General features: G+C 43.1%; 1 protein-coding gene across 4 annotated transcripts in view; it reads left to right on the top strand.

Moving 5' to 3' along the window:
- Window positions 1–27,010, top strand: part of ARFGAP2 (ADP ribosylation factor GTPase activating protein 2) — a 722,347-nt gene that overhangs the window by 353,680 nt on the left and 341,657 nt on the right. For 2 of the 4 annotated variants that reach the window (XM_044082691.1, XM_044082688.1), the window contains exon 8: window positions 11,699–11,743. The exons of 1 other annotated variant lie outside the window; for it this stretch is intronic. In XM_044082691.1, coding sequence (XP_043938626.1) covers window positions 11,699–11,743 — 45 coding nt within the window. The remainder of the gene's footprint in view (window positions 1–11,698; window positions 11,744–27,010) is intronic. One more of the 4 variants, XM_044082689.1, reaches the window with a different exon arrangement.

Below are 27,010 nucleotides of genomic sequence, written 5' to 3'. Positions count from 1 at the left end.
GTTTACAAGGTTACAAAGAGATTTGATAAAGGAGCTATTAAATCCTCTTTTGTGGATCACTACTGCAGAGAGTCGATCTTCTGTAGCCTCACAATTGGCAACCCTTCAGTCCATCTCAAATTTATCTATGAGGCTTATCTCTCATGCAGCTGAGGGTACCTCAAGGGAGGTGGGTTCAGGCATCTCAATAAGAAGATATGCCTGGATGCACTTGTGTGATTTTGCAAAGCCTTCAAGCCTTCATTTGTCAGTGCTCCCTTTGGTAGATCTTCCTTGTTTGGCCCCAAAGTGAAGGACCCACTGTCCAGGTGCGAGAAGGATGGAAAAATTCTCTCTGCTGTAGGAGGACATTGTTCAACCCCCAAAGGACCTTTGCTAGGAACTAATGGGGGGTGGGGGCGGAAGGTGTGGTTCAAGAAAATCTCAGGTCCTATCCAAGATCCATGTGGAGATGGTTCCCCCAAAGGCAGAAGGGGAACACTAATGGAAGACGCCACCCACTCAGCATAAGTGGTCTGCAAAACCAAGGGTCTAGAGATGCCTTCTCTGATGGACCCTACCAGCGTTCCTGAAATGAGGCCCAATTGTCCCCCTCTGAAGGCAGTCAGGGGTCTCTCATCCCTGCACCCGAGAGCCTGGTTAGATATCACAAAAGACACTTGGGTGCAGAGGATTATTTCCAGAGTTTATATAATTCCTTTTTCCCTTCATCTTCACAAAGTTTCCCTTTTCCCTTTATCTTACAAAAGTTTGCCAATGTTCCACCCAGTTGGAGGAAAGGAGTAGCACTAGAAATACAAAAGCTGCTAGAAAAGAGTTATCGAAGAAGTCCCACCAGACCAGAAAGGATCCAGAACTTACTCGAGATTCTTTTTAGTGCCAAAAAAAACAATGGACTGGCGACCAGTTTTGGATCAAAACAACTTGAACAGATCATTTCAACAATCAAAGTTTCAGATGGTCACAGTTCAGTCCATACTGCCTTTTCTAGGCAAGAACGGTTGGATGTGCTCAGTAGATCTTCAAGATGCATACTATCACACACAAATGAACAGACACTCCAGAAAGTTCCCTCACTTCTTGGCTGGGGAGCTAGTCATTACTGGTTCACAGTCCTGCCCTTTGGTCTCACCACAGCCCCAGGATGTTCACCAAATGCATGGCAGTGGTAGCAGCTCACTTGAGACTGCAGTGATTCTGGGTGTTTCCGTATTTAGATGACTGTCTCATTACTGCTGTGACCCAGGCATCTGCTAACAATAGCAAGAGACAAGGTACTCCATACTTGCCCCATCCTGGTAATTACAAAAAACTACAAAAACTCTGTTACTTCAGTGAAATTCATAGGAGCACATATCAATAAAATATCTGCAACAGCGTCACTTCCCCTAAACAGAGCTCAGACTCTGAGATTCCAAATCGCAGAAATTTCAGTGGCAGAATTTCAGCCTGATTAATTCAAGTTTTTGGGTCAATGTCAGCAGTCATAATTCTTGTTTCCCTGGCAGGATATCGTATGAGAATTCTTTAGTGGATAATAACATCCCAATTGTCAAGTCTTTGTCAAAACATGTCTGTTCAAATAAGGATCACACAGACATGCAAGATATGCCTTTGGTGGTGGTTAAGGTTAAATCAGCTTTTACAAAACCATCCATTTATCCTCCCTCAATCCAAACCCACAGTAACCATGGCTGCATCCCAGATTGGGGGGGGGGGGGGCACTTCTGGGGCAAACAGTCCAAGGCACTTCGTTCCTCAGAGGAGCCAATTTGCGTATAAATCTTCTGGAGATAAGAGCAGTGCTTTTAGCATTGGAAGCCTGTCAGGATGCTCTGCCTCTAGCAACAATTGTGATAGAAAAGGACAACATGTCAATAGTTTGGTATATCAACAAACAAGGAGGAACCAAATCTTACCCCTTGTCTGAAGAAGCTCTCCGAGTGTGGCAGTGGGTGATCTCATCCAATCGCTTTCTGATAGCAATGCACATTCCTGGGAAGTCCATTGTGACATCAGACAAATTGAACAGGTCTATTCTACCTCATGAATGGTTTCTCAACAGGGTCTATATTAAATTGTCGAAATGGCATTGCAGGCAATGCCATTTTGCAGACACGTAAAGAGTGGAATGCTCAAAACAGCAAAAGCTCAGCGATCCCCCCCCCCCCAATGAAAAAAAACACTTTGCCTGAGCCATGACATTGCCCTTTACCCCACTGTAGTGATATATTTAGTTGGGGGTGGGGTGGGTTTTAACTGGCGTGTTTTGTTGGTCTACCGATATCCCCCCCAGGAAAAAAATCGGTGACCTGGGGTTTTGCTGTTTTAGCATGTTGGTTTTTACGTCTCGGCAAAACAGCATTCACTGTAATGCCGTTTTGACAATTTAATATAGACCCCTCTCAACAAAAAAAGTGACTGAGGTAATTTTCTGTCAGTGGGGCCGGCCTTGATGCAATCTTTTTGCTTCTCCCTTAAACAGCAAATTCAGCAGCCTCCTTGCCCTTATCCTCCCTCCAGGGAATCACCAAGGGATGCTGTGCTCCACAATTGGCCCTCCGGTCTTCTCTATGCTTATCCATTAACTCCCTTGATTCCCAAACTCATACAGAAAGCTGCAAGTTTGAAGAGCAAAGTCATCCTCATTGCACTTGACTGTCCTTAACATGTTTGGTTCCGCTTTCTTTGGCTTCATCTAATTTACCCACCTTGGATTCTGGATCCAATTCCAGGCCTGCTGTGCGTCAACCAACAGGCATACTTCACCTGGATATCTCAAACCTAGAGCTGACAGCATGGTTTCTCCACTAATGTTAATAGCCAGACAATCTATGCTCTCGTCTCTTGTCAGTCATATATTTTTGTCTTCCCATAAAGCTTCCACTAGGAAAATCAACAAGAGTAAGTGGAAGAGATTTGTTTGGGTGCATCAAAAAAGTATCTATCCCTTTTCAGCCACTTCTCAAAGTATACTAGAATTTTTGGCAAAAAATTTTAATGAGGGAGCTAGCTCCCTCTACTATTAAAGTTCAATTAGCAACAATATCCGGCTTTCTTGTAGGCGATGGCAAGTGTTCTTTAGCTTATGCAAAGAATTTCTAAGAGGTACTGTTTTACTTGGACCACCTTATAAAGATCCTACTCCTCCATGGGATTTGAACTTTGTTCTGCAGGCCTTAATCCATTTCCCATTTGAACCAGCTGCAAAATGTGATCTTAAATTTTTGACTTGGAAGACCTTATTTCTAGTGGCTATTACCTCTGCCAGAAGAATTTCATAACTCCAAGTGTCATCGTTTAAACCTCCTTACTTGGTTTTCCATAAGGATAGGGTGACATTAAGAACTAATCTTTTTTTTCCTTCCTAAGGTGGTGCAGAATTCAGTATCAGTCAGTCTTTGACTTGCCCATTTTCTTCCCAAAATTCTAAAACAAAGTTGAATACATGTTGCCTTTAGTAGACATTCATAGACTACTGCATTTTTGCTTGCACAGAACAAGACCTTAGAAAATGTGATCAATTATATCTTGCAGATAAAAAATTGGACAAGTCTGTCCCAAAAGTGACGTTGGTAAGCTAAATTACAGACTGCATAGCATTTGTCTATAATAAGTCAAGCATTCCCATAACAAAACCTTTAAAAGCTTACTCTACAAGATCTACGGCAACAGTGTCAGTATTTCTTTCGAGCCATTCCATGGATGACATTTGCACAGCTGCTACTTGGGCTAATCCTCATACTTTTTATTACTCATTATAAATTGGATCTGGTCTTGAGGGGAAGAGCAACATTTGGTTCAACCATGCTCAGGAATATCCTTCCTTACAGTTCACCTGGGATGTAAGGTAGCTGGGGACTCTGTCCCAGTGGTTGAAGAATGAATGAAAATCGACAGTATCAGATAAAGAAGTTATGTACTTACCGTACCGTTCCATCTGCGTTGTCCATTTTCATTCTTCTTCAGCTTCCCACAGACCAACCGCCAGCCTTTGACATCTTGGATTTCTGGAAGAATGAGATGCTATTAAGACACCACTGTGTCTTCTATAGAGCACCTGATAGTGGTTTCCTTTGTTAAGAACACTATTCATATAGTTACTATTTACATCAACTAGCAAACAGGATTTAAGGTATGTTAGGGGTTCGTACATTACGAGTAGGGAGGAGCTCAAGAGTTCTAGTTGGCCACAAGCTGTAGTATTGGCAGAGTCGAATCTGAAGATCTGCTCCAAACCCAATGATTGATAAAGAATGAAAGTGGACAACACAGATGGAGCATTATGGTAAGTACATAACTTCTTTATCACTGTTGTATGTAAATATTTCCTTGTGCTCCGGTTGTAAGTGCTGTAAGTCCGTAACCTAAGAATGCTTACAGACTTTTAAGTTACTTTCTTGGTTTGTTTGGATGTTCATCGTGCATACAGCTGCAGTCATAACAGATGGGTTCTCCTGCCGTCAGGCGGGTCCTCGGTCGGCCGAATTACAAAGTCTAGGTCCGGCGTCGGTTGTCGCCTCTTCCCTGACGTCAGTGCGACAGGGGTATAAAGGAACCAGCCGACGCCATTTTCCCCAGTCTTTCTTGCCGCGCGGTGCCCGAAGCAGAAGCAGTTCGCAAGTGCCGGTCGGCCAGCTCCTGAGATTATGAAAATTTGGAAACCGAAGTCTTCTTAAAAGCTAAGTACCCCGTTGGGGAAACTTTTCTTGCCTCAGACCGATGTCAGACAAAGTTAATAATTGTATTTCTTGTGGGAAGCAAATACCGCATAAGGATTTCCATTCCCTCTGTATTCCTTGTTTAGGCCCAGACCACGACGTCTCGGTCTGTCACTTTTGTGCTACATTCAACAAACGCACTATTAAGCGTCGGGCGGAGTTCGCCCAGCATTTTTTTGGGAAAGCATTTAACTATACTATGTCGTCGGATACTCCGACTCCAGTTTTGTCTAAAAAACGCAAAGACAAGGACCGACACTCGAGGTCCGCGGCCTCTACCGACACCACGCCAAAGCAGACTACACGTGGTCCAGTTCTCAGTGAGGCGCCTACGCAGCCCCTGATTACTGACGACACATCTTTGGCGGTGTCTCCTGTACCCGAGGTCGCAGGCTTCTCGGCCCACACCCCGACTACAGATACCGAAGCCACGCTTGGCGTTGAAACACAGAATGTGGACAGGTCCACCTCCACTCAAGGTGTCTTCAGACCTTCCTCTTCTTTCTCCATCAAGGCTTTCACCAAGTCTAAAGCAACCATGCACTCTAAGAGACCAGCTACACAAGGCCCATCTCCAGGTCCCATGCCTAAGAAACAGATGCTTAAAATGGCTGAGGATTTAATTACTCTAATCAGAGGTTCTCAGCCCCCTCCGGTCAAAAGGCCCAGAGTGGAGGAAGATTCCCCCTCCTCTGATCAGGGCTCCATTATTTCAGAACACTCTGATGATCAGGAACAGTCTTACTCCCCTTTTGAAGACTCTGATGCGGAGGAGTCTATTCCTTCTGTTTTCCCCCCCTGAGGATTACTCATTTGGGGAAACTTTACATACCTTAAGGGAACACTTCCACTGGGAAGGCCAGGATTATTCAGATTCCAAGAAAAGGCTCAGGGAATTTATTTTGTTACCCCAGCACAGGCCTCTGGCTATACCTCCTGTCTTGGACATCCTAGATGATGTTTACTCGGAGGCCTGCCTTAACCCGGACTCTCTACCTCCAGCTCCAGTTAAGCCTGACAGGTACTACAGGGTTCCTGACTCACACCAATTTCTATACAAAAGCCATGCTGCTGACCTAGAAACCATCTCACAGGGGCCCAAGGGAGTTAAGGCCTCCATTGCCAAAAATCCATTGCCTTCCGAGAGAGATTCCAGATCCTTAGAAAGGTGGGGAAAAAAGGTATATACCTCGGCTACCTTATCCATGAGGGCCTTAAACTGTCAGTTTCATATGCTAAAATACCAACAGTTTTTGTTATCACAATTGAAAAGTAAAATGTCACAACCTGAACAGCCAGACTTGAAGGAGTTGCAGGATTTGATGCATAGTGCAGAACAAGTGGGTAAACATACCTTACAATGTGGTTTTGATGCTCTAGAGGCCTCATGTAGAGCTGCTGTTACAGGCTCAGTCATACGTAGGCATGCCTGGCTCAAGGAACAAGCCTTGCCTGATCATGTCAAAGCTAAATTACTAGACGCCCCTCTTCAAAAGGATGTACTATTTGGGGCTAATGCTGAGGAAGTATTACGGAAAATGGAGGAAAAGGCTAAATCAATGGAAACTGTGAAAGAATTTCTGCAGGTTCAACCCCCACGTTTTAGTAGAAATTGGCCTTCCAAAAACTGGTCCTTTCCTGCCACAGACAGACCCCAAAGAGGCAGATACAGGCGCCCGAGGGGCAGAGGACAATCACAAGGATCGTATAGAGGCAGACAATGGCAAGCTCCTACACAAAGAGGTGGTGAGGACAACTCGCAATCTTTCAGAAAGCAAACCCAATGACTTTCCCCTTTGCATGCCAACCAGGTCTCAAATGGCAGCCCCCTTAGGAGGAAGGCTGGCACTATTTTCAAAAAATTGGCATGTTGTCACAAAGGACAAATGGATCCTGGACATTATAAACAGAGGCTACAAATTCCATTTTCATACCCTTCCAAAAATGAGAGGCATGCCAAACCTGCCACACAATCAAAGGGCAGAGGCACAAAGGCAAATTTCAGATCTCATAAACATGAAAGCTATTCAAGAGGTACCTACACACGAACAAGGTCAAGGTTTCTATTCCAGGCTATTTCTGGTGCCAAGGAAGGGAAAAGATTGGAGACCTATTTTGGATCTATCCATCCTAAACACATTTCTGAGGTGCTCACTCTACAGCAACTTCTTCCCATGCTGGGCAAGGAGTCTTGGCTGGTAACATTGGACCTCAAGGAGGCATACCTGCATGTCCCAATCAGACAAAATTGCAGAAGATACCTCAGATTTCTTGCAGGTTCAACCTATTATCAATTCTCTGCATTGCCCTTTGGCTTATCTACTGCGCCCAGAGTATTCACGAAATGCCTGGCATCAGTAATTGCCTACTGCAGACTTCAAGGGATACAAATATACCCTTATTTGGATGACTGCCTGATCCAAGCGGACAGCAAGCACATTCTTCTGAAACATCTGGCTTATGTAATAATGTTATTAAACACTCTGGGATACACAGTCAACAAAGAGAAATCAAGGCTAATACCCTCTCGGAAGATAATTTTCCTGGGTGCCAATTTGGACACAAACACCCAGATGGCCTACTTCACGCCAGAGAAGCAGGGGCAACTAATTCAATACTTCAGAACACTGGCAAATTGCACCAGGCTGACTGCAAGGAAAATCCTGCAGGCTCTGGGATTCATGGCATCTTGCATCTTACTAATCCCATGTGCAAAGCTGCATATGAGAAAACTACAATGGTACCTGAAAAACATATGGTCTCAACACAGCCACAGTTTGGAAACAATAATACCACTAATTCCATGTCTGCAAAAGGAATTTCTGTGGTGGGCTCAAGCATGTCAAACAAACACAGGTCTTCCATTCAGCAAGCCTCAAGCAAATCAAGTCATCACAACAGACGCCTCGGACTACGCCTGGGGGGTGCACATGACAGACCGGTGCATTCAGGGCAAATGGTCCCAAAAAGAAAAGCACCTTCACATCTATCAAAAAGAAATGCTAGCAGTAATAAATGCTATTATAGCTTTCAAGGACCTTCTACAACCAGGTCAACTATTGATAAGAACGGACAACACCACAGTTATGTGGTACATAAACAAACAGGGAGGAACACATTCTTATCCCCTATGCAGACTGGCCATGTCACTTTGGAACATGGACATGGACTTACAGATGGAACTACAAGCACAGTACTTGCCAGGCAAGGAAAACACGCTGGCAGACAACCTAAGCAGGAATATGACAGATCCACACGAATGGAAATTGCATCCAAAAGTTTTTACAGAAATAATACAAAAATGGGGAAGGCCAGACATAAATCTCTTTGCCTCCCACAAGAATCATCAATTGTCAAAATTCTGCTCAAGGATCTTCCATCCAAAGGCCTGGAGAGTGGACGCTCTTTCCTTCAGTTGGACATCAATGACAGTTTATGCCTTCCCTCCTCTTCCTCTGCTGCCCAAAGTTCTATTAAAGACCAAAGTAGACAGACCAAAGATGATCCTCATTGCTCCAGACTGGCCAAGGCAACACTGGTACCCACTCCTGAGGAGCCTGACTCATTCCACACCATGGACCCTGCCTCTAATGCCTCTTCTTCTGACTCAGCACAGTTTCAAAACTCTTCACAGCCAGCTAAAAACACTCAATCTAGCCGCATGGAAGATTCCTTAGCATCACAACAGGCCCTACTCTCCAAGGAGGTGCAGGATGTCATTTTGGAGGCCAGAAGGCCATCAACTAGAAAAGCAACTGATAAGAAGATAGGAACAAGGAAAGGTTCTGATGAAGACTAGTATTTCTAGTTGAAAGCGCTAAACCAGGTTGCAATAAACTTTTTTTTTTCCCTGTGTTTTTTTTGCTGGATTTCCTTGTTCCTATCTTCTCATCAACTAGAAAAGCTTACTCCGCAAAATGGAAACGTTTTTGTGTCTGGAATGAGAAAAAGGGCCAGGATCCTGGAAAACTGAATTTACCTCAAATACTACAATATTTGGCTGAACTGCTAAGCAGTGGACTTTCTTTCTCCTCCATCAAAATCCACGCATCAGCCATTTCTGCAGAATACAACACTGATCCACCTTCATTCTCTCACCCTCTCCTAAGGCAGTTCCTCAGAGGGGCTAAGAATTTAAGGCCTCCAAGAAAACAACCAATACCTGCTTGGGATCTTAATTTCATGCTGGAAAAACTGACCTTGCCCCCCTTTGAGCCAGCTGCCTCATCAGATTTGCAATATTTGTCCTGGAAAACAGCTTTCCTTCTGGCTATCACCTCAGCTCGTAGAGTTTCAGAACTACAGGCTCTCATGGCCGTCCAACCTTTTATCATCTTCCATCAGGACAGAGTTTCCTTACGAACCAACCCGTCCTTTATGCCTAAAGTGGTATCCAGGGTAGCTTTAAATCAGGCCATACATTTACCTACTTTTTATCCTAATCCTCAAAACAAAGGGAAGAGATTACTACATTCCTTGGACATCCACAGACAACTGCGTTATTATTTGGGCAGAACAAAGCCTTTCAGAAAATCAGAACAGCTCTTTGTGGCCTATGCGGTAGGAGCTCAAGGGAAGCCAATTTCCAAACAGACAATCTCAAAATGGATAGCCCACTGCATACGCTTTTGCTATTCCTTTCATGGCAAAACTGTTCCTACAAGCATTGGGACTCATTCCACCAGGGCCACAGCCACCTCTGCAGCATTCCTCAGAGGAGTTCCTACCAAGGATATTTTGGAAGCAGCCACTTGGAGTTCTGTGCATACCTTCTCCAAGCACTACAACCTACCATTATACTCAAAATCTAGAGCAGGCTTTGCCACTGCAGTCTTGCAGGGCATTTTGGCTCCTCCTAATTCCACCTAGTGCCTACCACCCCTTTCTTAGCTTTGGTATTCTACCCATCTGTTATGACTGCAGCTGTATGCACGATGAACATAGTACAGTTTTGTACCTACCATAAATGTAGATGTTCAAGTGCTAATACAGCTGCAGTACAGGTTTCCCTCCCTCCTTCCCCTCTTGGGACAGGCCTATAGGCTAACTCATCCTCATACAACCTGATTGGGGTATTCATTTATGATGTATTTGCTTGCAACTACTGTATTTTGATTATATTGCACTGCATGATTACACAAATTTATGTATTGCCTTCCTTCTGGGGGGCACCTGACATCTGGGGCAAGAAAAACTGAAGAAAATGGCGTCTGCTGGTTCCTTTATACCCCTGTCGCACTGACGTCAGGGAAGAGGCAACGACAACCGACGCCGGACCTAGACTTTGGAATTCGGCCGACCAAGGACCCGCCTGACGGCAGGAGAACCCATCTGTTTTGACTGCAGCTGTATTAGCACTCGACCATCTACATTTATGGTAGGTACAAAACTGTACTTTGTCTGCTTGGTTGTGAGATGCAAAGCAGTTATGGAAGTTTGCATTTGTCATTGTGTCTTCTAAAAAGTATATTAATGTCAGTTTTGGGTTAGCACATAGTGTTTTTTTTTTTTTTTTATGAATAGCCTCTTTCCTTTTAAAAGGGAAGTGTCTTGTGTGGGCATTTGGATTGCACAGTCAACATTTGCGTGATTTGATTCACACGTATTTGGGCGCCTCTTAAATTTTTGGCTTTCTTGGAGGTATGTGACCTTTAAGGGTAATCTTTTTATATACATACACTGATACTGTTTTTATTTCTTTGCCATGTTCTCCACATACTGAGACTGGAAAGCAAGTTATGCCCTAGAGGGCATATATGTTGGCATTACATGTATTTTGAACTTGCAAGCCATCTACTTCTGGTCCACATGTGGGAGGATTTGCGTTTTGTTTTCCAAGTCACCCTTAACTCTTTAGAGATGGATTTTCAATCTGGAGACTGCATGTACAGACACCAGAATGTAAAGTAGCACTAAGTGGACATGCTCTAAAATTCTTTGAGGTTTACTGGTATTTAAGTACCATACACTAGTGCCCTTTGGTACTTTTGACCTTTAACACCAAGTTGTGTAAGGTATACATAGCTGGAACCAAGTAATGCTTCATTGATCAGTATAATCCTTTCAGTGAGATGTGTCCCCCCATATACACACAGACAATTCAGGATGGATCGTAAGCCAGTATGTGCAAAATGCGGATGTTTGAATTTAGCACATTTATTTACCAGATATGTGAACTTGACTAAGGACCTTTTACATATATCACCTAGGAAAGGAGCCAAAAATATTTACAACATAGTAGTAATAAAGTAGTGCAGTGCACATTATGATAAAATGGATGTCGTGGCCTCTGATATGTGTTCACAGTGAGGTAACTTTGGTCCCAGTCTTTGAAAGTATTTGTGGCACTGAGTGATGGTTCTATACTCTCCTAACTCAGCTTGCCTTTCAGCGTTGTCATAATCCTTGTAGGAAATGTGCCAGGAGCATGATTTTGTACTCAACTAGTGTGTGTGTTACCATCTGATCCTATTGTTTAACTATCCATTTTATGAGTGGCCTGCCTCATGCCACTATCAGACTGTGCACTGTAGTAACACCACTTTAACCTTGGTTCTTTTGGCAGGATTTGTCATACTTTTGAAAGTTTCTGTCACCACTGTTATGTTTTCCTCCATAAAGTGCAACTCCAAACCCTTCTTGCTGCTTTTGTTGTACTACTTGCAATGTTTAATTTTAATTTACGTTCTCTGCACTATAACAGCAATGTATGATGCTGTTTACTAAGAAAGTGTTAGTTCAGGTCTGAATTAAAAATTGTAAACCAGAAACTCTACTTATTTGTTTGAGTGGTAACTTTTTTGTGAATTGGGGAACATTTTAATATGCTTCCCAGTGCTGTTACTAAAGATCAGAATATGTACCAGGATAGCCAGGTAGTAGCCCAAAATGGTGTGAGACTTGTAATTAATTATGAAAACTGAATATATGTTGATTCTATAATTCGCTGAATAACTGACTTTTTTTTCCTTCTATAGCAGACTCAATGCGTCTATCTGCTGAAGGTCCCCTTTGTGACAGAGGTGACTCATTGCACTTGTTTTGGTGGGCTGTTTGCAGAGCATGTCAGAAGCAAAGCTTTGGCAGTCTTTACTTAGAATAATTTATGCCTGCACCACAGTAATTGGAGGCTAGCACATTTTGTAGCTGTTAAATCAATACTAGTATTATCAACTTAGCCTTGTGCCTTTAAAGGTGACTTGAAATTAAAATGGAAAGTATGCCAAAGGTGACCAGATATTAAAATGGAAAATATACCCTCTATAAGATTTAGAAATCGTACATTACCTATAAAATCTGTATAGAGTAATTTCTACCTTGCAGTCCTTCACCATTTTATAGTTCCCTTATTTTCTGTGTCTTCAGTGATGTACCTGGATATAACTGAGAATGCTGGTATAAGCGATGCCTTGTAATTAAATGGAGTAAGTGAACCAGATTGCCTACTTCTCCTAGGAAGATGTTAGTCATTAATAATGCCCTGAACGTGAGAAGCTTTTGCTTGCCTACTTTCTTATTCATTGCCTCTCTAGTTGGCACAGTTTAGTTAGTAATATTCTGCCATTTTGACTATATGATTTATATTTTGTATTACCAGTAAAATCATTAAGTTCTTTAAGTGTTGTAATTATGTTCATAGTTTATTGTACCACTTTCTAGTAGCTCTTTTTGAGGACCAATTCACTGTAGTGGCACTTTTGCTTAATTCTTTCTGTAACTTTTATTTAACATTTATTATGGTTTACTTTTGATGTTAAGTTGTCTGTCTCGCCTTCGTTCTTGCTGTTTGGGGTTGCAGCCGATCCTCTGCTCCGATTCTGCCATCTTCAATAGCTCAAGAGCTGTTTACTGGCTCGAGGCTACCCCTTATCCCATGATGCCTAGTAAAAGCTACCTAGATCTCGTTTGCCACTTCAGCTACGAGGTGTGTCGTTTCTGGCTCAGGCTTGTATACTTTTGTATATTTATATTTGTTAAAACTTCTTAAAACTAGTGTATACTTCCCCTTATAGTTTTTATTCTCTGTGGGTGTGGTTTGTGGATGTTGCTTCTTTCCACAGTCTGTTTTTTTCTTATGAACTCGTTTAAATTAGGGAGTTCTCCCCTCTCCCCCTCTCTTAGGACAGCCTGTTTTGTGGTACTTTGTGTGTAGTGGTAGAGTCATGTCCAAGGATATGAAAGTTTCTGGCTTCAAAAAATGTGACTCATGCTGTCAGAAAATGTCTCTGACAGATGGGCACACTAGTTGCATTTATTGTTTGGGCACTGTTCACCTGCAGGACTCTTGTTCTATTTTCCACACCTTTAGTCCAAGGGTCCTGCAGGAGCGCAAAAACAAATTAATCCTTCGGGGGTTTATTGAAGCCTCAGGATTCACCAGCAAAGAGTTCTCACCCAGTGAAATCCCCTAAATCTGTCCAACCATCGGCTCCAACTTAGGAGCCGACTCCTGTACTGGAACAACCGAGTATGTCGGTTCTGGCTGGCACTGACAAGGCAACTCCTCCATTGGCTCCATCAGATGTTTCGGAGCCATAAGAGACTGAGGTCCCCTTCTTTAGAGTCCATCCACTCGGCGCCTCGGTCACCATTATTACAAAGTGAACGTAGCCACCATTCTTCACACTCCTCTCAATCCTCTAGGCTTTCGGATCATGATGTGGAGGGAGTAGTAAGTAGGTTGCTTAAGTCACAGGCACTAGCTAAATTACTATCCAGCCCACCTCAACAGTTATCGGCTCCAACTGCTTCTATTTCCATTCCTCCTCCGACTCCATTGAGTTCGGAGCCGGAGTTTGTTGGTGTGCGGGTAGTGGAACCATCGGCTCCGATCACCATCTCTTCTTCGGCTCCGATTACCTCAATTGTTCCTTCTATCGAGGAATCTGGACGCCAGGGCTCTCTCTTGTTGGTTCCGAGGGGGGGGGGTAGTGGCATCGGACCCTTGTCCGACCCCATTCTCCTCCTCGGAGCTTCGGTGCAGGTGAGCTCGGCTCCAACATCGGCCTCGGAGCCATCGCCCTCGACGCGGAGAAAGATTCCTATTTCTTTGGAACCGGAGCTTTCTCTGCCTCGAGGTCGGGACACCTTCAAGGTCATGCAGAGTGTGCTGTCCCCCGAAACAGTTCCACTACCAGCTCCATCGGCTCCGTCCCCCATAGTGTCGGTGCCAACCTCTGCTCCTCCTCCAGACCCCAAGCGTAGGGAACCGATGCCCCAGAACACCCCATTGGGTGTTCCCTCTTCTTCCAAGGCCTCCCCTGATCACTCAGAGGAGCCCCCTCGGAAGAAGAAGTGCAAGAGGAAGCACATTGACTCCCCTGAGTCTGTCACTTCAGATACAGACTTAGATGAATCAAAAGGGTCCCCGAGGTCCCCCCTCTGAAGATGTTTCCTTTTCAGACATCCTTGAAATGCTTAGACAGAGGGGGAACTGGACTTCCCTAGCCCCTACCAAGGAAGAGTCTGTATTCCTGGATGCATTCGGTTCCTGACCTTCCACCTTCTGGGTTTCTCCTCCTTTCGACCCACTCATGTCTGTGGTGGCTTGAAAGGCTTGGTCAGCTCCAGACACTGTGGAACCAACTCCGAGGAAACCTAAGAAGTTTATTACAGCCCCCCAGGATAAGCAATTCCTTTCCAAAGGTGTGCCCATTGATGCCATGGTGGTAGCAGCAGCCACTAAGAAAGAGTTAGCCGAAACCTCTTCATCTGTTCATCCCCCTAACAAAGAGTCTCGGACAATGGACAGATACGGAAAGTGAATGTTTGCTTCAGCGACCTTCTTGATGAGGTCCCTGAACTATCTATGTTTTTTTTACTCGTCTTCAAAGGGATCTCCTGAAAGAGCTTGGAGATGCCCTTAAAGATCCTATAGCTGAGGGAGTACAAGCCAAAGTAGCTTCCCAGCTGGCGACTCTTAATTCCATAGTCAACTCCTCCATGAGGCTGATTTCCTATGCAGCCGATGGAGCGAGCAGAGCCGCTGGCACAGGTGTGGCCTTCAGGAGACGTGCTTGGATTCGGCTGCATCAGTTTGCGGAACCCTTTTAAGCATCCTTCACCAATACTCCCTTTGATGGCTCCTTTCTCATTGGGCCTCAGGTAAAAGACACGTTGACCTGGTGTGAGCAAGAAGGCAAGACACTCTCTGCTGTGGGAGTCCATTTTTCCACTCCCTCTAGACCTTACCCCAAGGGTCAGAAGAGTGAGAAGATGTGGTTCCGGAAATCCCAGGGATCCTTGCCTGACACACGTGGTGATTTTTCCTCCAGAGGGGGAAACAATAACAGATGCCGTCCTCATGGCAGTGGGGGTCCGCAGAACCAGGGCGACAGAGAATCCTTGTCTGGCAAGCCCTTCCAGCATCCCAGAAGGGTTGCCAGCTGCTCACCTCTGGAGGCAGTCAGGGGAAGACTTTCGCTGTACCCAAAAGCCTGGCAAAATTTAGCAAGAGACAGATGGGTACTATCCATTATATCCGGAGGTTACAAAATTCCCTTCCATCAATCCCCCTTACAGTCAAAAAAGGCCCTTCCAGATGTACCACCCAATCTGAGGGAGCAAGCAGTCATAGAAGTTTCAGAACTGCTAGAAAAAAGAGCCATTCATGAAGTCCCCGCAGACCAGCTCGGATCTGGAACTTACTCAAGATTCTTTTTGGTACCAAAAAAGACAGGGGACTGGAGACAGATTCTGGATCTCGGCAGACTAAACAAATCTGTACAAAAAGAAAAGTTTCGGAATGTCGTGCTACAGTCCTTTCTACCCTTTCTGGGTCAGGACAATTGAATGTGCTCGATAGATCTTCAGGACGGGTACTACCATATCAAGATGGACAGACACTCCAGGAAATTTCTTCGCTTCCAGGTAGGGGCCAGTCATTACCAGTTCAGACCTCTGCCCTTTGGTCTCACCTCAACACCCAGGGTGTTCACCAAGTGTATGGCAGTAGTCACGGCTCACCTGAGGCATCAAGGATTCCAGGTGTTTCCATGTCTAGACGACTGGCTCCTCACTGCTACCACCAGGCATCAACTCTTGCAAGCGCGGGATTATACAATCATATCATGCACTCAACTAGGCATCACAATACATTTCGAAAAATCTGCCTTGTTGCCCTGTCAGTCTATCACTTACATAGGAGCAGAATTAAACACAAGGGAAATGTTTGCAAGATTACCACTGGAAAGAGTTTCCACAATTCGTCAACAAGTGTTAATCCTAATGCAGAGCAAAAGGATTCAAGTCAGATATGTCCTTCAAGCTCTGGGCTCCATGGCAGCTGCCATTCTTCTTGTTCCATTAGCGTGTTTCCACATGAGAATTCTTCAGTGGCTTCTTTTCACGCAGTGGTCCTTTTAGGAGCTTCCCATGTCTCACATGATCCTGATTACAGAAACATGCAAAAGGCACCTGTCTTGGTGGATGGACTCCCCACTAGTGTCTCGGGGCAGACCTTTCATACGGCCTCCACTGGTAGCCACAGTGACCATGGACGCCTCCCTGATGGGGTGGTGGGGGCATTATCTGGGCAGGACAGTCCAAGGCACTTGGCAACCTCACGAGTACCATCTGCACATCAGTGTCCTAGAAATGAGAGCCGTGCTTCTGGCATTGAATGCCCTTCAAGACTCTCTTCCTTCTGGGACCATTGCATTTCAAACAGACAACATGTCAGTGGTGTGTTACATCAACAACCAGGGTGGAACCAGGTCCTACCCCCTGTCAAGAGGCACTCACTGTGGCAATGGGCGATTTCCTCCCAACATTTTCTGATTGCGATGTATATCCCTGGAAGATCCAATGTCATAGCGGACAGGCTCAGCAGAGCTATTCTCATGCCTTAATAGTGATCTCTGAATCAGGAAGTTGCGGATCTTATCTTCCGCAAATGGGGACAGCCTTGCTGCGATCTGTTTTCCAACACTCTCAACAGCAAATGCTGCAACTACTTCTCCGTTTTCCGCTTCCACATCACATACCCAGAGATGCTGTAGTCCACGATTGGCCTAAGGGACTCCTTTATGCTTTTCCCTTTTCCCCTAATACCAAGACTCATGCAGAAAGCAAAATCGTTGGGTTGCAAAATGATCCTCATTGCCCCTTATTGGCCTTGACAGATATGGTTTCCGTTCCTGCACCCCTACCTTGTCGGTCAGCCCTGGATTCTGGACCCGATTACAGATCTTCTGATTCATCAATCAGGCTGGTTGCATCAGTCCCTCCAAACACTCCAGCTTACAGCTTGGTTACCCAATTTCCAACCTTAGCCAGGCTTCCCGGTATATCCACAGTAGTCCGTCATATTATCGTTTCCTCACATAAGTCTACTACTTGAAAAACGTATGCTGGTAAATGGAAACGGTTTTCTTACTGGGCAGAGTCTAGAAATGTGGATCCTTTCTCAGCCCCAGTCCATGAAATTTTTGAATTTCTAACTCAACTTTTTCAGTCCGGTGTCGCTTCCGCTACTATTAGAGTACAGTTAGCGGCCATTTCAAATCTTCATATCGGATTGTTGAATTCTAACATCATGTCTCATAAGCTCTGTAAGACTTTTCTGAGAGGAACATCTCTTCTTAGACCTCCAGTGAGAGATCCCCCCCTCCTCCTTGGGATCTTAATTTAGTCTTAACTTCCTTAATTTTGCCTCCTTTTGAACCAGCAGCATCATGTTCCCTTACGTTTCTGTCTTGGAAGACACTTTCTCTGGTTGCTGTCACTTTCTCTGGTTGCTATCACTTCAGCTAGGCGTGTCTCAGAACTTCAAGCACTATGTGTACGTCCTCCTTACCTGGTGTTTCACAAGGACAGAGTTTTTCTGAGGACCAATCCATCCTTTCTTCCTAAAGTCTGCTCAGAGAACAATTTAAATCAATCCGTAGATCTCCCAGTATGCTTTCCAATCACAACAACAAGGCAGAATACAAGCTCCATCAACTGGATGTTCACAGGCAATTGCATTTTTACCTCCATAGAACTAAAGAACTAAGAAAGTCAGACCAGTTATTTCTCTCTTATGCCTTCAACAAACAAGGCCTCCCAGTTTCCAAGGTGACCTTATCCAGATGGTTATCTAATACTATTACCTTTATTTACCAGTTACGGAATAAAGAGTTACCAGCTAAACCAAAAGGTTATTCTACCAGGGCATTAGCCACCTCCATAGCTTTTCAGTCTAGGTTGCCCATAGATTCAATCTGTGCAGCTGCCACGTGGGCAAACCCTCATACCTTTATCTCTCATTACAAGGTGGATATGGTCTCCCGGAGCAGAACTGACTTTGGTTCCACTGTTCTGAAGAGTCTGTTCCAATGAGCCACCCAGGATGTTAGGTGCTAGGAACGCTGTCCTAAACAGCAAGAACGAAGGTGAGATAGACAACTTAACATAAAGAAGTTATGTACCTACCATAACTTTCCATGTTAGTTGTCTTCATCTCGCCTTCCTTCTTGCATCCCTCCCTCCTTCCTCCGTCCTAGTGGACTGAGAGGAGTTCTTGTTTTCACTGGCTGAGTATTTTTTTCCTTATTGCTCTTCTGGCCAGGTTTTTCGTAACCTATTTTATAATTAGATGTATTGAACAACCAGTTTTTAGATAACCGGTTTTCTCAACTTATGTCTGGGATTAGCTATTACAAACGAGATCTGGGTTGCTTTCGCTAGGCATCATGGGATAAGGGGTAGCCTCGAGCCAGTAAACAGCTCTTGAGCTGTTGAAGATGGCCGAGTCGGAGCCAAGGATCAGCTCCAATCCCAAACAGCAAGAAGGAAGGCGAGATGAAGACAACTAACATGGAACATTATGGTAGGTACATAACTTTTTTTGGTTCGTGAGGTTGAACCCAAGATGTCCTTCTATTTATATGTTGTAGTATTCATAACATGAGGGAGTCCACCATAGGCTGACCCAAACATCTGGCCAATATACAAAAGTCTAAAGGTACTGTTAGATAAGTGTGACGTCACACATAGGACCCTGTCCAGTGTCTGTCATAGCGTGATATCTAATATATAGCAGATGTCTGCATGTACTGACCTCAGAACTTTTCTGCCGCCAGTCAGAACGTATTCTCTGGTAATTTTCTTGACACTGGATTCCAAGTCAGATAAGTGCCCTGTAGGGTTTTTTCTTAATCTTTTTGTGCTACTGTTTGCTGAGGTTGCATGTCATCTAGGAAGGGCAAGTATCATAAGGATTCCTGCAATCTGTGCCTTTTTTGCCTAGGCTCTAACTATGACCATACCTCCTGTGCTATTTGCAAGGCCATTGTCCCAAAGACCCTGCGCAGTCATCTCGCTTCTTTTAATTTATATTTAGAGAACAAGCGCTTAAGCGTTTACCACATGACACCATGAGAGGTGCATCATGTCCTTCAGGGGAGCCTGTTCTATAGAAGGCCAAGAAATCTAGGCCTGAGGTATCTGCTGCTCCTCCAATTCCAGATGTTTCCCCTGAGGACAGTGTTGGCACGGCAACCTGTTTGGAGGTAGCCAGTGATTCTTCCGTTGGTACTGCTGTGGAGGCCACAAAGGATCCTGCTAGCATGTTATTGGGGAATATGCAGACTTCTGGTACGGATGTAAGAGGGGAACCCAAGCTCATTGTCTCTGAAGTTCTTCCAGGCATTACACAATACTTGTTCGTGAAGATGTCCTTCGCAATGTTATAGAATGCAGGCCGACTTCGGGTCTCTCGTCCTTCCAACCATGTGGATGCTCCACTTCAGAAGCAGCAGAAAACTAAGCATTCTTCTTCTTCCCAGTAGTAATATACTGATTGACGAAAAACACAATGCTGCCCTCAGGAAAGGAAACACACAGGAATAAAGTGAATAGCAAAATTTATTCTTCTTCTTCTGGTACCTCGGCCTTTCGTCTTCAAGGAATCCTTGAAGGCGAAAGGCCGAGGTACCGGAAAAAGAAGAATAAACTTTGCTATTCACTTTATTCCTGTGTATTTCCTTTCCTGAGGGCAGCATTGTGTTTTTCATTGATATCCTTTGGATGTGTATTTTTTGGTTGCAATATACTGATTGGCAAGCCTTTTCACAAGGGCTGTTTGATGCTTTTATGGCCCTTAGGCAATCTACAGGGGTCTCTCTCCCTTTCTCCAGTTTCTGCTCAAAAAAGGATTAGGATTTGAGGATTCATCTAATGAGGAGGATTCCTCTGGGGATGAGTCTCTAGCATATTCTGCCAAGATGTCTTCTGCATTGGGATATGCTGCCCAAGAGGAGGAATCAAATGGAACTGAATCTCCAGGGGAGGATATTACCTTTGGTGAAACTATTATGAAGATGAGAGAATTTTTCCAGTGGGACTGCTCTCAGGTTTGTGAGATACAAAAAAAAGATGATATGATCTATTGAAGATTGAGTCCCCATCTCCAATACCTCTGGTGCTTCCAGCCTTCTTGGATGCTTTCTCCTGTACTTTGAAGCGTCCAGATTTACAACCTCCTGCTCCTAAAAGGCCAGATTGGTTCTACAAAGTGCCACATGACTGTAAGTTTTTAAGTGCCTTTCTCCAGATCCAGCTACAGTCTCAGTGGTTGCAGATAAGCCATCTAAGCTTTTGCCTTCTCCCAGTGGATAAGGAGAGCAAAGTTATGGAAAAGTTGGGGAAAAGTATATACTTCAGCCACACTTGTCTTTAGGGCCATAAACTACCAGATGCATATGGCCAAATATTCCTTAGCCCTCCTATCTCAAGCTACTAAACTCATTTCTTAGCTTCCAGACTCTAACACTGAATCCCAGCTTTCTTCCATTTTAGGTTCTTCTGCCCAAATGATATGTCATTATATTAAATGCAGCTATGATGCGGTGGAAGCATCTGCCAGAGCTGCTGCTTCTGGTTCTTTCCTTCGGAGGTACTCTTGGCTGAAACTCCAGCCACTACCAGATATCATCAAAGCTAAAATTATGGATGCTCCACTAGATTCCAAAGCTTTGTTTAGATCTGCAGCTGCAGAAATTTAAGTCTTTGTAAGAAAAGGGCAAGGAGCTCCAGGACCTTAAACATATTTTTGTGTCACCAGTTCCAAAATTTCAAAGGAACTGTCTTTCTTAAAACTCCATTTGTAAGGAAGCTATCCAGACCTCCTTCTAAGGGTAAAAGAGGTGCCAGAAAGCCTTATTTCAGCCAAGTCTTCATCTACTACTACTCCTGCTCAGAAACAACCCTTTCCAAGCAAGTCAGGTAGTCTGTGACTACTCAGACTCCTCTATCCTTGTATCTTCCCTGTCACTTCTTGCTTGTAAACAGATCACCCATGACACCTGGGTCCTTTCTGTAATCATCAGCGGATACTTCATGGTATGGAAGACTCCTCCTTCCTTCGGGGTTATTCCACAACCCCCAAAAGATCAGGCGGTATTCTTTTCTGAGGTGATTCACACCTTGCTTTCTCAGGGTACCATTCAGGTACTTCCACCTTCCCAACCAGGAAAGGGATTCTATTCAAGAATGTTCTAGTCCCCAGAAAAAGATGTTCTTTGAAGACTCATTCTAGATCTGCGACAGCTAAACCCCTTTTTAAAGGTTCCCAACGTTTGCATGCTTTCCTTAAACACTCTGCTTCCTCTCATTCTTCCACAGGCCTTCATGTGGTGTCCCTGGACATCAAGGTTGCCTGTCTTCGCATCCCTATTCATCCTGTTTACAAGAAATTTCAGTGCTTTGCTATTGTTTCCTCACATTTTCAACTTTCTGCCTTGCCGTCTGTCTGCAGCACCAAGAGTCTTCACAAAATGCTTAGCTCCTGTCATTGCGTTTTGCAGATTCAAGGGTATTCATATTTTTCCTTAACTGGATGACTTCCTTCACCAGGCTCATTCTCCAGACATACTTCTACAAAGCCTTCATTTCAGAGTGTCTCATATGGAAAGATTAGGATTCACTATAAATTTCCAAAAATCCTCTCCCGTTCCTTCACAGGACCATTTCTTCCTAAGATGCAGAATTCAGTCAGACAATACATCTGCTTCCTTACCTCCTCAGAAAGTAATTTCTCTAACTGCTTGCTTTTAGGCTTTCATTCCACTCCAGTCCCTGACAACCAGGGAGTTCCTCCACCTCCTGGGCTTCATGGCATCCACTAATACCATGTTGCCTCTAGCCAAACTTCATATGAGGAAACTCCAGTGGTATTTCTGGTCAGTCTGAATGCAACATGCTCATCCACTAATTTTGTGATTTCTCTCCTTTCCTGCTTGAAAAAAGAATTGGAGTGGTGGATTCACCAGGTTTCCTTGAATCCAGGACTTCTACAAACACCTTCTGTCTCAAGAGTTGTTTACAGGCACCTTGGACGTGGAATGGGGGGCAACCTTTGCCTCTTGAAAGGTTCAGGATGTGTGGTCTCTCTCCCAGATGTAGGAACACACAAACATAAAAGAAATGAGAGCTCTCATTTTTGCCCTGCAAACCTTTCAACCTGTTTTTCAACTAGGTCCCTTTAAGTGGTTCACAGACAACACCATGGTTCTTTGGTATGTCAACAAGCGGGGGGGACCAAGTCATATCTCCTGTGCAGGTTGGCTCTCAAGGCTTAGGAGTTGGCTGCTCAATATCAACTAACCCTTCAGGCAGTTTACATTCCTTCCAGTCAGAATGTTATGGGAGACTCATTGAGCAGGTCCATGGCGCAATGCCAAGAATGAATGTTGCACAGGGATGTGTTTCTGGACATTATCCACTGTTGGGGGGGGTACTAGAGTAGATTTATTTGCCTCCCCCATGAACAAACAACTTTCAAAGTTTTGTGCTAGAGTTACTGATCCTCAGGCATGGAAGATGGACGTCCTATCCCTCTGTTGGAAGGGGATGTTTCTATATGCATTCCCCTGCCCCCTTATCCCGCCTTCAGAAAATCCTGTTAAAAATTCAACAGGACTAACCAAAAAAATCTTGCTGGTGACTCCCTTTTGACCAAGACATCATTGGTTCCCCCTTATGCATTTAGCCAAGAGCAATCATCGCATGTTACCTCACAGGGTGGATCTTCTTGCACAGGACAAGGGATCTCTAATACATCCACAAATGTCAACCCTTTCAGATAACACTGTGGGTGATAGGGTTTTGATCCCTTTTAGACACCTATTTTCTGAGGACGTGCTACAAGTTCTACAGGAGGCCAGAAAACCCAATACTAGGAAGTCCTGCATTTCCCAACGGAAGAGGTTTTCCATCTGGTGTCTTTCCAAAGAACTACAGCCATTGTTTGTGGATATTCCAGTGTTTTTTTCATCTGTGTGAACTACTGAAGACTGTATTGTATTATACTCTTCGGTAAAAGCTCATCTCTCAGCCATTTCTGCCTGTCTGCCTATGACCCCTCATTTGGCTTCAAGGTTGGAAGTCAAACTTTTTTTGAAAGGTGTCCATATCAGACCAACAAGGAAACCACTTCCTCCTCCTTGGGATTTAAACTTTGTTTTAAGAAAAACTTGCATTGCCTCCCTTTGAATCAGTAGTTGTTTCTTCCCTTCAACATTGCACTTGGAAGACGTGCTTCTTTCTGGCTGAAGTGATAGCCAAAAGGTCTAGGTAATTTAGGCCATTATGGACTCTTCTCCCTTCACTGATTTTTCACAAAGATAGGATTCCTATACTCATTAATCCTTCCTTTATGCCCAAGGTGATGAATGAGTTGTCACTTAATCAGTCCATTAATCTGCCCACTTTCTTTCCCTTTCCACAATCTTCTTAGTGAGAGGATCTTGCACACCTTGGATATGCATACACAACTTTGGTTTTATTTGGATTAAACCAAGTTCTCCAGGTTATCTGATTGTCTCTTCATTTCCTGTCATCCCAGGGCTCTGGGCAGACCTGTTTCCAATCAGACCATCTCCTCTTGGATCTCTAAGGCTATTTCCTTTTGTTATGTGGCTCATGGAAAAAGCCTTGCATCTCCAGTTAAAGCCCATTCCACTTGATCTGTCTTCAAGTGCCTTTTTCAAGGGTCTGGTTACTTCCTCTATCTTAGAAGCAGCTACTTGGTATTCTGTCCATACCTTAAAAAAAGACTACAAGTTAGATGGTATATCTAGATCTAGAGCTGGTTTTGCCAGGGCTATTCTTCAGGGTTTGTAGAGAGTGCTGCTGTCCCTCCTTCCACTCTTCCTTTCTGCATGAGCTTTGTTATTCTCCCTCATGTTGTGGACTGCAACATATGAATAGAAGGACATAGAATAGTTGTGTAAAATCTTACCATAACCATAGATGTCCTACCCTTCTATATGTGCAGTATTCTATCCCTCCCACCTGCTGGATTTCTGGATGTGTGTTTTCTCAGTTTATCTCAGGCTGGTGTTCTTCCTGGGGCATACAGTTCCGAGCTTGATATGTGCCAATGTCTGCTGTATACCTGACATTGGATGGGGTCCTATGTGCGACATTGCATGTACCTAACAGTAGCTTTAGACTTGTATACTGGCTGGATGTTCAGGTCAGCCTGCGGCAGACTCCCTCATGTTATGAATGCTGCAACATATAGAAGAAAAGGACATCTGTGGTAATGGTAACATTTTCCACAACTATTCTTTCTTTAAACTGAATTTGAATACAGAACATAATTTCTTATGTGTAAAAATATACCTTTAATAGGGTAAACCTAATTTCCTTGATCATGTCATCTTCTGTAGCCTTTTATGACTGTGCCATAACATCCCTCCTATGACAGAGTGCCAAAGAGTGGTGTGCTACTTCCACTGGCCTTTGTGTATGTGTAATGTATCCTGTATCTGTTAAAAAAAAAAAAAAAAAAAAAAAAAAATTTTTTTTTTTTTTGGAAAATTTACTTTGAATCATTTGTCACCTTTTTTCAACCATTCCTTTTGGTCTTCTGGTACAAAACTCTGAAACTGCAAACTCACAAACTAATAACAGAAAGGCTCCACTGAAGAATAGTAGTTTACACAAATTTATTGACGCACTTTTAGTTCAAGTACCATACAGAACTTCATCAAAATAAATAGATTAAAGTACAAAGCTTCCTTTATAACTATTCAAACTTGTCATGTGATGTGTTTTGACCTATAATTAAACTGAGCTTCTTAATTGCATTTAACTGCTTAAGTTAGACTTAACCCTATGCATTCTGAATCTGTTTTGCATTTCCTTGTTTCTAAAGAATCCTATAAATGCACTAGTTTAAAAATGTGCTAGTTTAAAACAGTGTACACACTTTTACACAATAATAGTGACAACATATAAAACAACATGCATTCCTTATTAAAATGTTCCTTAAAAACTAAAGTTTGATCTGTTTATCTTAACATGCTTTTACGTTTTAATAAACAGGTGATAGCGCAAGCTTCATTCAAGCCTGGGTATGTAAAGGCATTCAGTTTTAGTTGCCATATCAGTTTTAATTTCTTCAACAGTAAAGAAAATGATCCCCCTCTGTTACAGGTTCAACCTGGTCAATACCTCTAAATTTAAAACTGTGGTTCTCAAATTCTACTGTGCTTAGCCAGAGCATTTTCTGTTCTAGCCCTATTGATGCTGTAAATATGGTCATATAGCAGGGACGAGTTTTTACATAGGATTCTTTTTATATTGTGTGCATCCATACTGAATGGTGTTATAAAACTGACAGTGTAGTTATTAGGAAAATTACTTTCAGTTCCTAAACTCCTCTCATAGGGCTCCTCTAAAGTGGGCTCTAGTGTTGTTTCAGGTAGTTCATTTTGCAACCAAATATTTTTTACATGAGCTTTTTGGATGATATTTTCTTGATCATCAAAGGTGACAGAATTATAGCTGAAAACTGGTTAATTATTTTAACAGCACAACCAGCTTACTCCAATTTACATATAACTTCCACACTGAAAAAATGGCTTACTTAGACATAGAATTGGAAAAAGACAGAAACCTAAAAAGGTACATAGCAAACATTTATAGGAAAGCAACTTATTCAAATGTGTTCCTACATTTTTCCAGTTCACACCCTTTCCACCAGAAGAAGCCAGTCATCAAGGGCCAACCAGTGAGGGCTGCAAGGATGGTCACTTTAGAGAAAGATTTTTTTATTTGAATGTGAGGTTTTAAGGAAAATGTTCCTTAGAAGAGGCTATCCAGATTATCTGATTTTAGACATATAAGACGAGGTGAAGACCAAGAGAAACAGGGGAGTGTACCAACCACTGAAACAACACTAGAGCCCAATTTAGAGGAACCCTAAAAGAGGAGTTTAGGAACTGAATGTAATTTTCCTAATAACTACATGGTCAGTTTTATAACACTATTCAGTATGGTTGCACACAATATAAAGGGAATCTTATGTAAAAACTGGTCCCTAATAATGGGTGAACCCCAATTTTGCACAAAAATAGGTGAACATCCACAGATAATCTTTAAAAGCGGACACAATTTAAAAAGCCTACTGGGGTACAAGAAAAGGACTAATACTAGGCTACAAGGGATGTTTCGATGTGAGTATTATCCCTACTGTAAACACATACATGTGGGTCAAACATTCATGGTTAGGCAATAAAAATGCAAGTTAAACAGAAATGTAACTGTAATTCTAAACTAGTATTTTGTTTAGCCGAGTGCCAACAATGCCCGGCTTTTTATGTCGGGAAGACCGATAGGAAGTTAAAAGATCGGCAATATGAACATATATATGTATATATATATATATATATATATATATATATATATATATATATATATATACACACACACACACACACATATATATATATATATATATATATAGACATACAGCATCAATAGGGCTAGAACAGAAAATGCTCTGGATAAGCACATAGAATTTGAGAACCACAGTTTTAAATTCAGAGGTATTGACCAAGTTGAACCTGGTTACAGAGGGGGTCCTTTTACTTTATTGTTGGAGAAATTAGAGCTGATATGGCAAATCAAACTGAATGCCTTTAAATACCCGGGCTTGAATAAAGCTTGCACTATCACCTGTTCATTAAAACTTAAAAGCTTGTTAAGAAAAACAGATCAAACTTTAGTTTTTAAGGAACATTTTAATAAGGAATGTATGTTTTATATGTTGTCACTATTCTTGTGTAAAAGTGTGTACACTTTGTTGTTTTAAAATAGTACATTTTTAAACTAGTGCACTTATTTATAGGATTCTTTAGGAACAAGGAAATGCAAGAAAGATTCAGAATGCATTGGGTTAAGTCGAACTTAAGCAGTTAAATGCAATTAAGAAGCTGAGCTTGATTATAGGTCAAAAACACATCACATGACAAGTTTGAATTGTTATAAAGGAAGCTTTGTACTTCAAATCTGTTTAT

This window comes from Protopterus annectens, chromosome 9.part0 (genome assembly GCF_019279795.1).
Source record: "Protopterus annectens isolate FY-2018-M chromosome 9.part0, PAN1.0, whole genome shotgun sequence".
Classification (NCBI taxonomy): Eukaryota; Metazoa; Chordata; order Ceratodontiformes; family Protopteridae; genus Protopterus; species Protopterus annectens.
The sequence above is the reverse complement of the archived record's forward strand: the minus strand, read 5'-3'. Positions and strand labels throughout refer to the sequence as shown.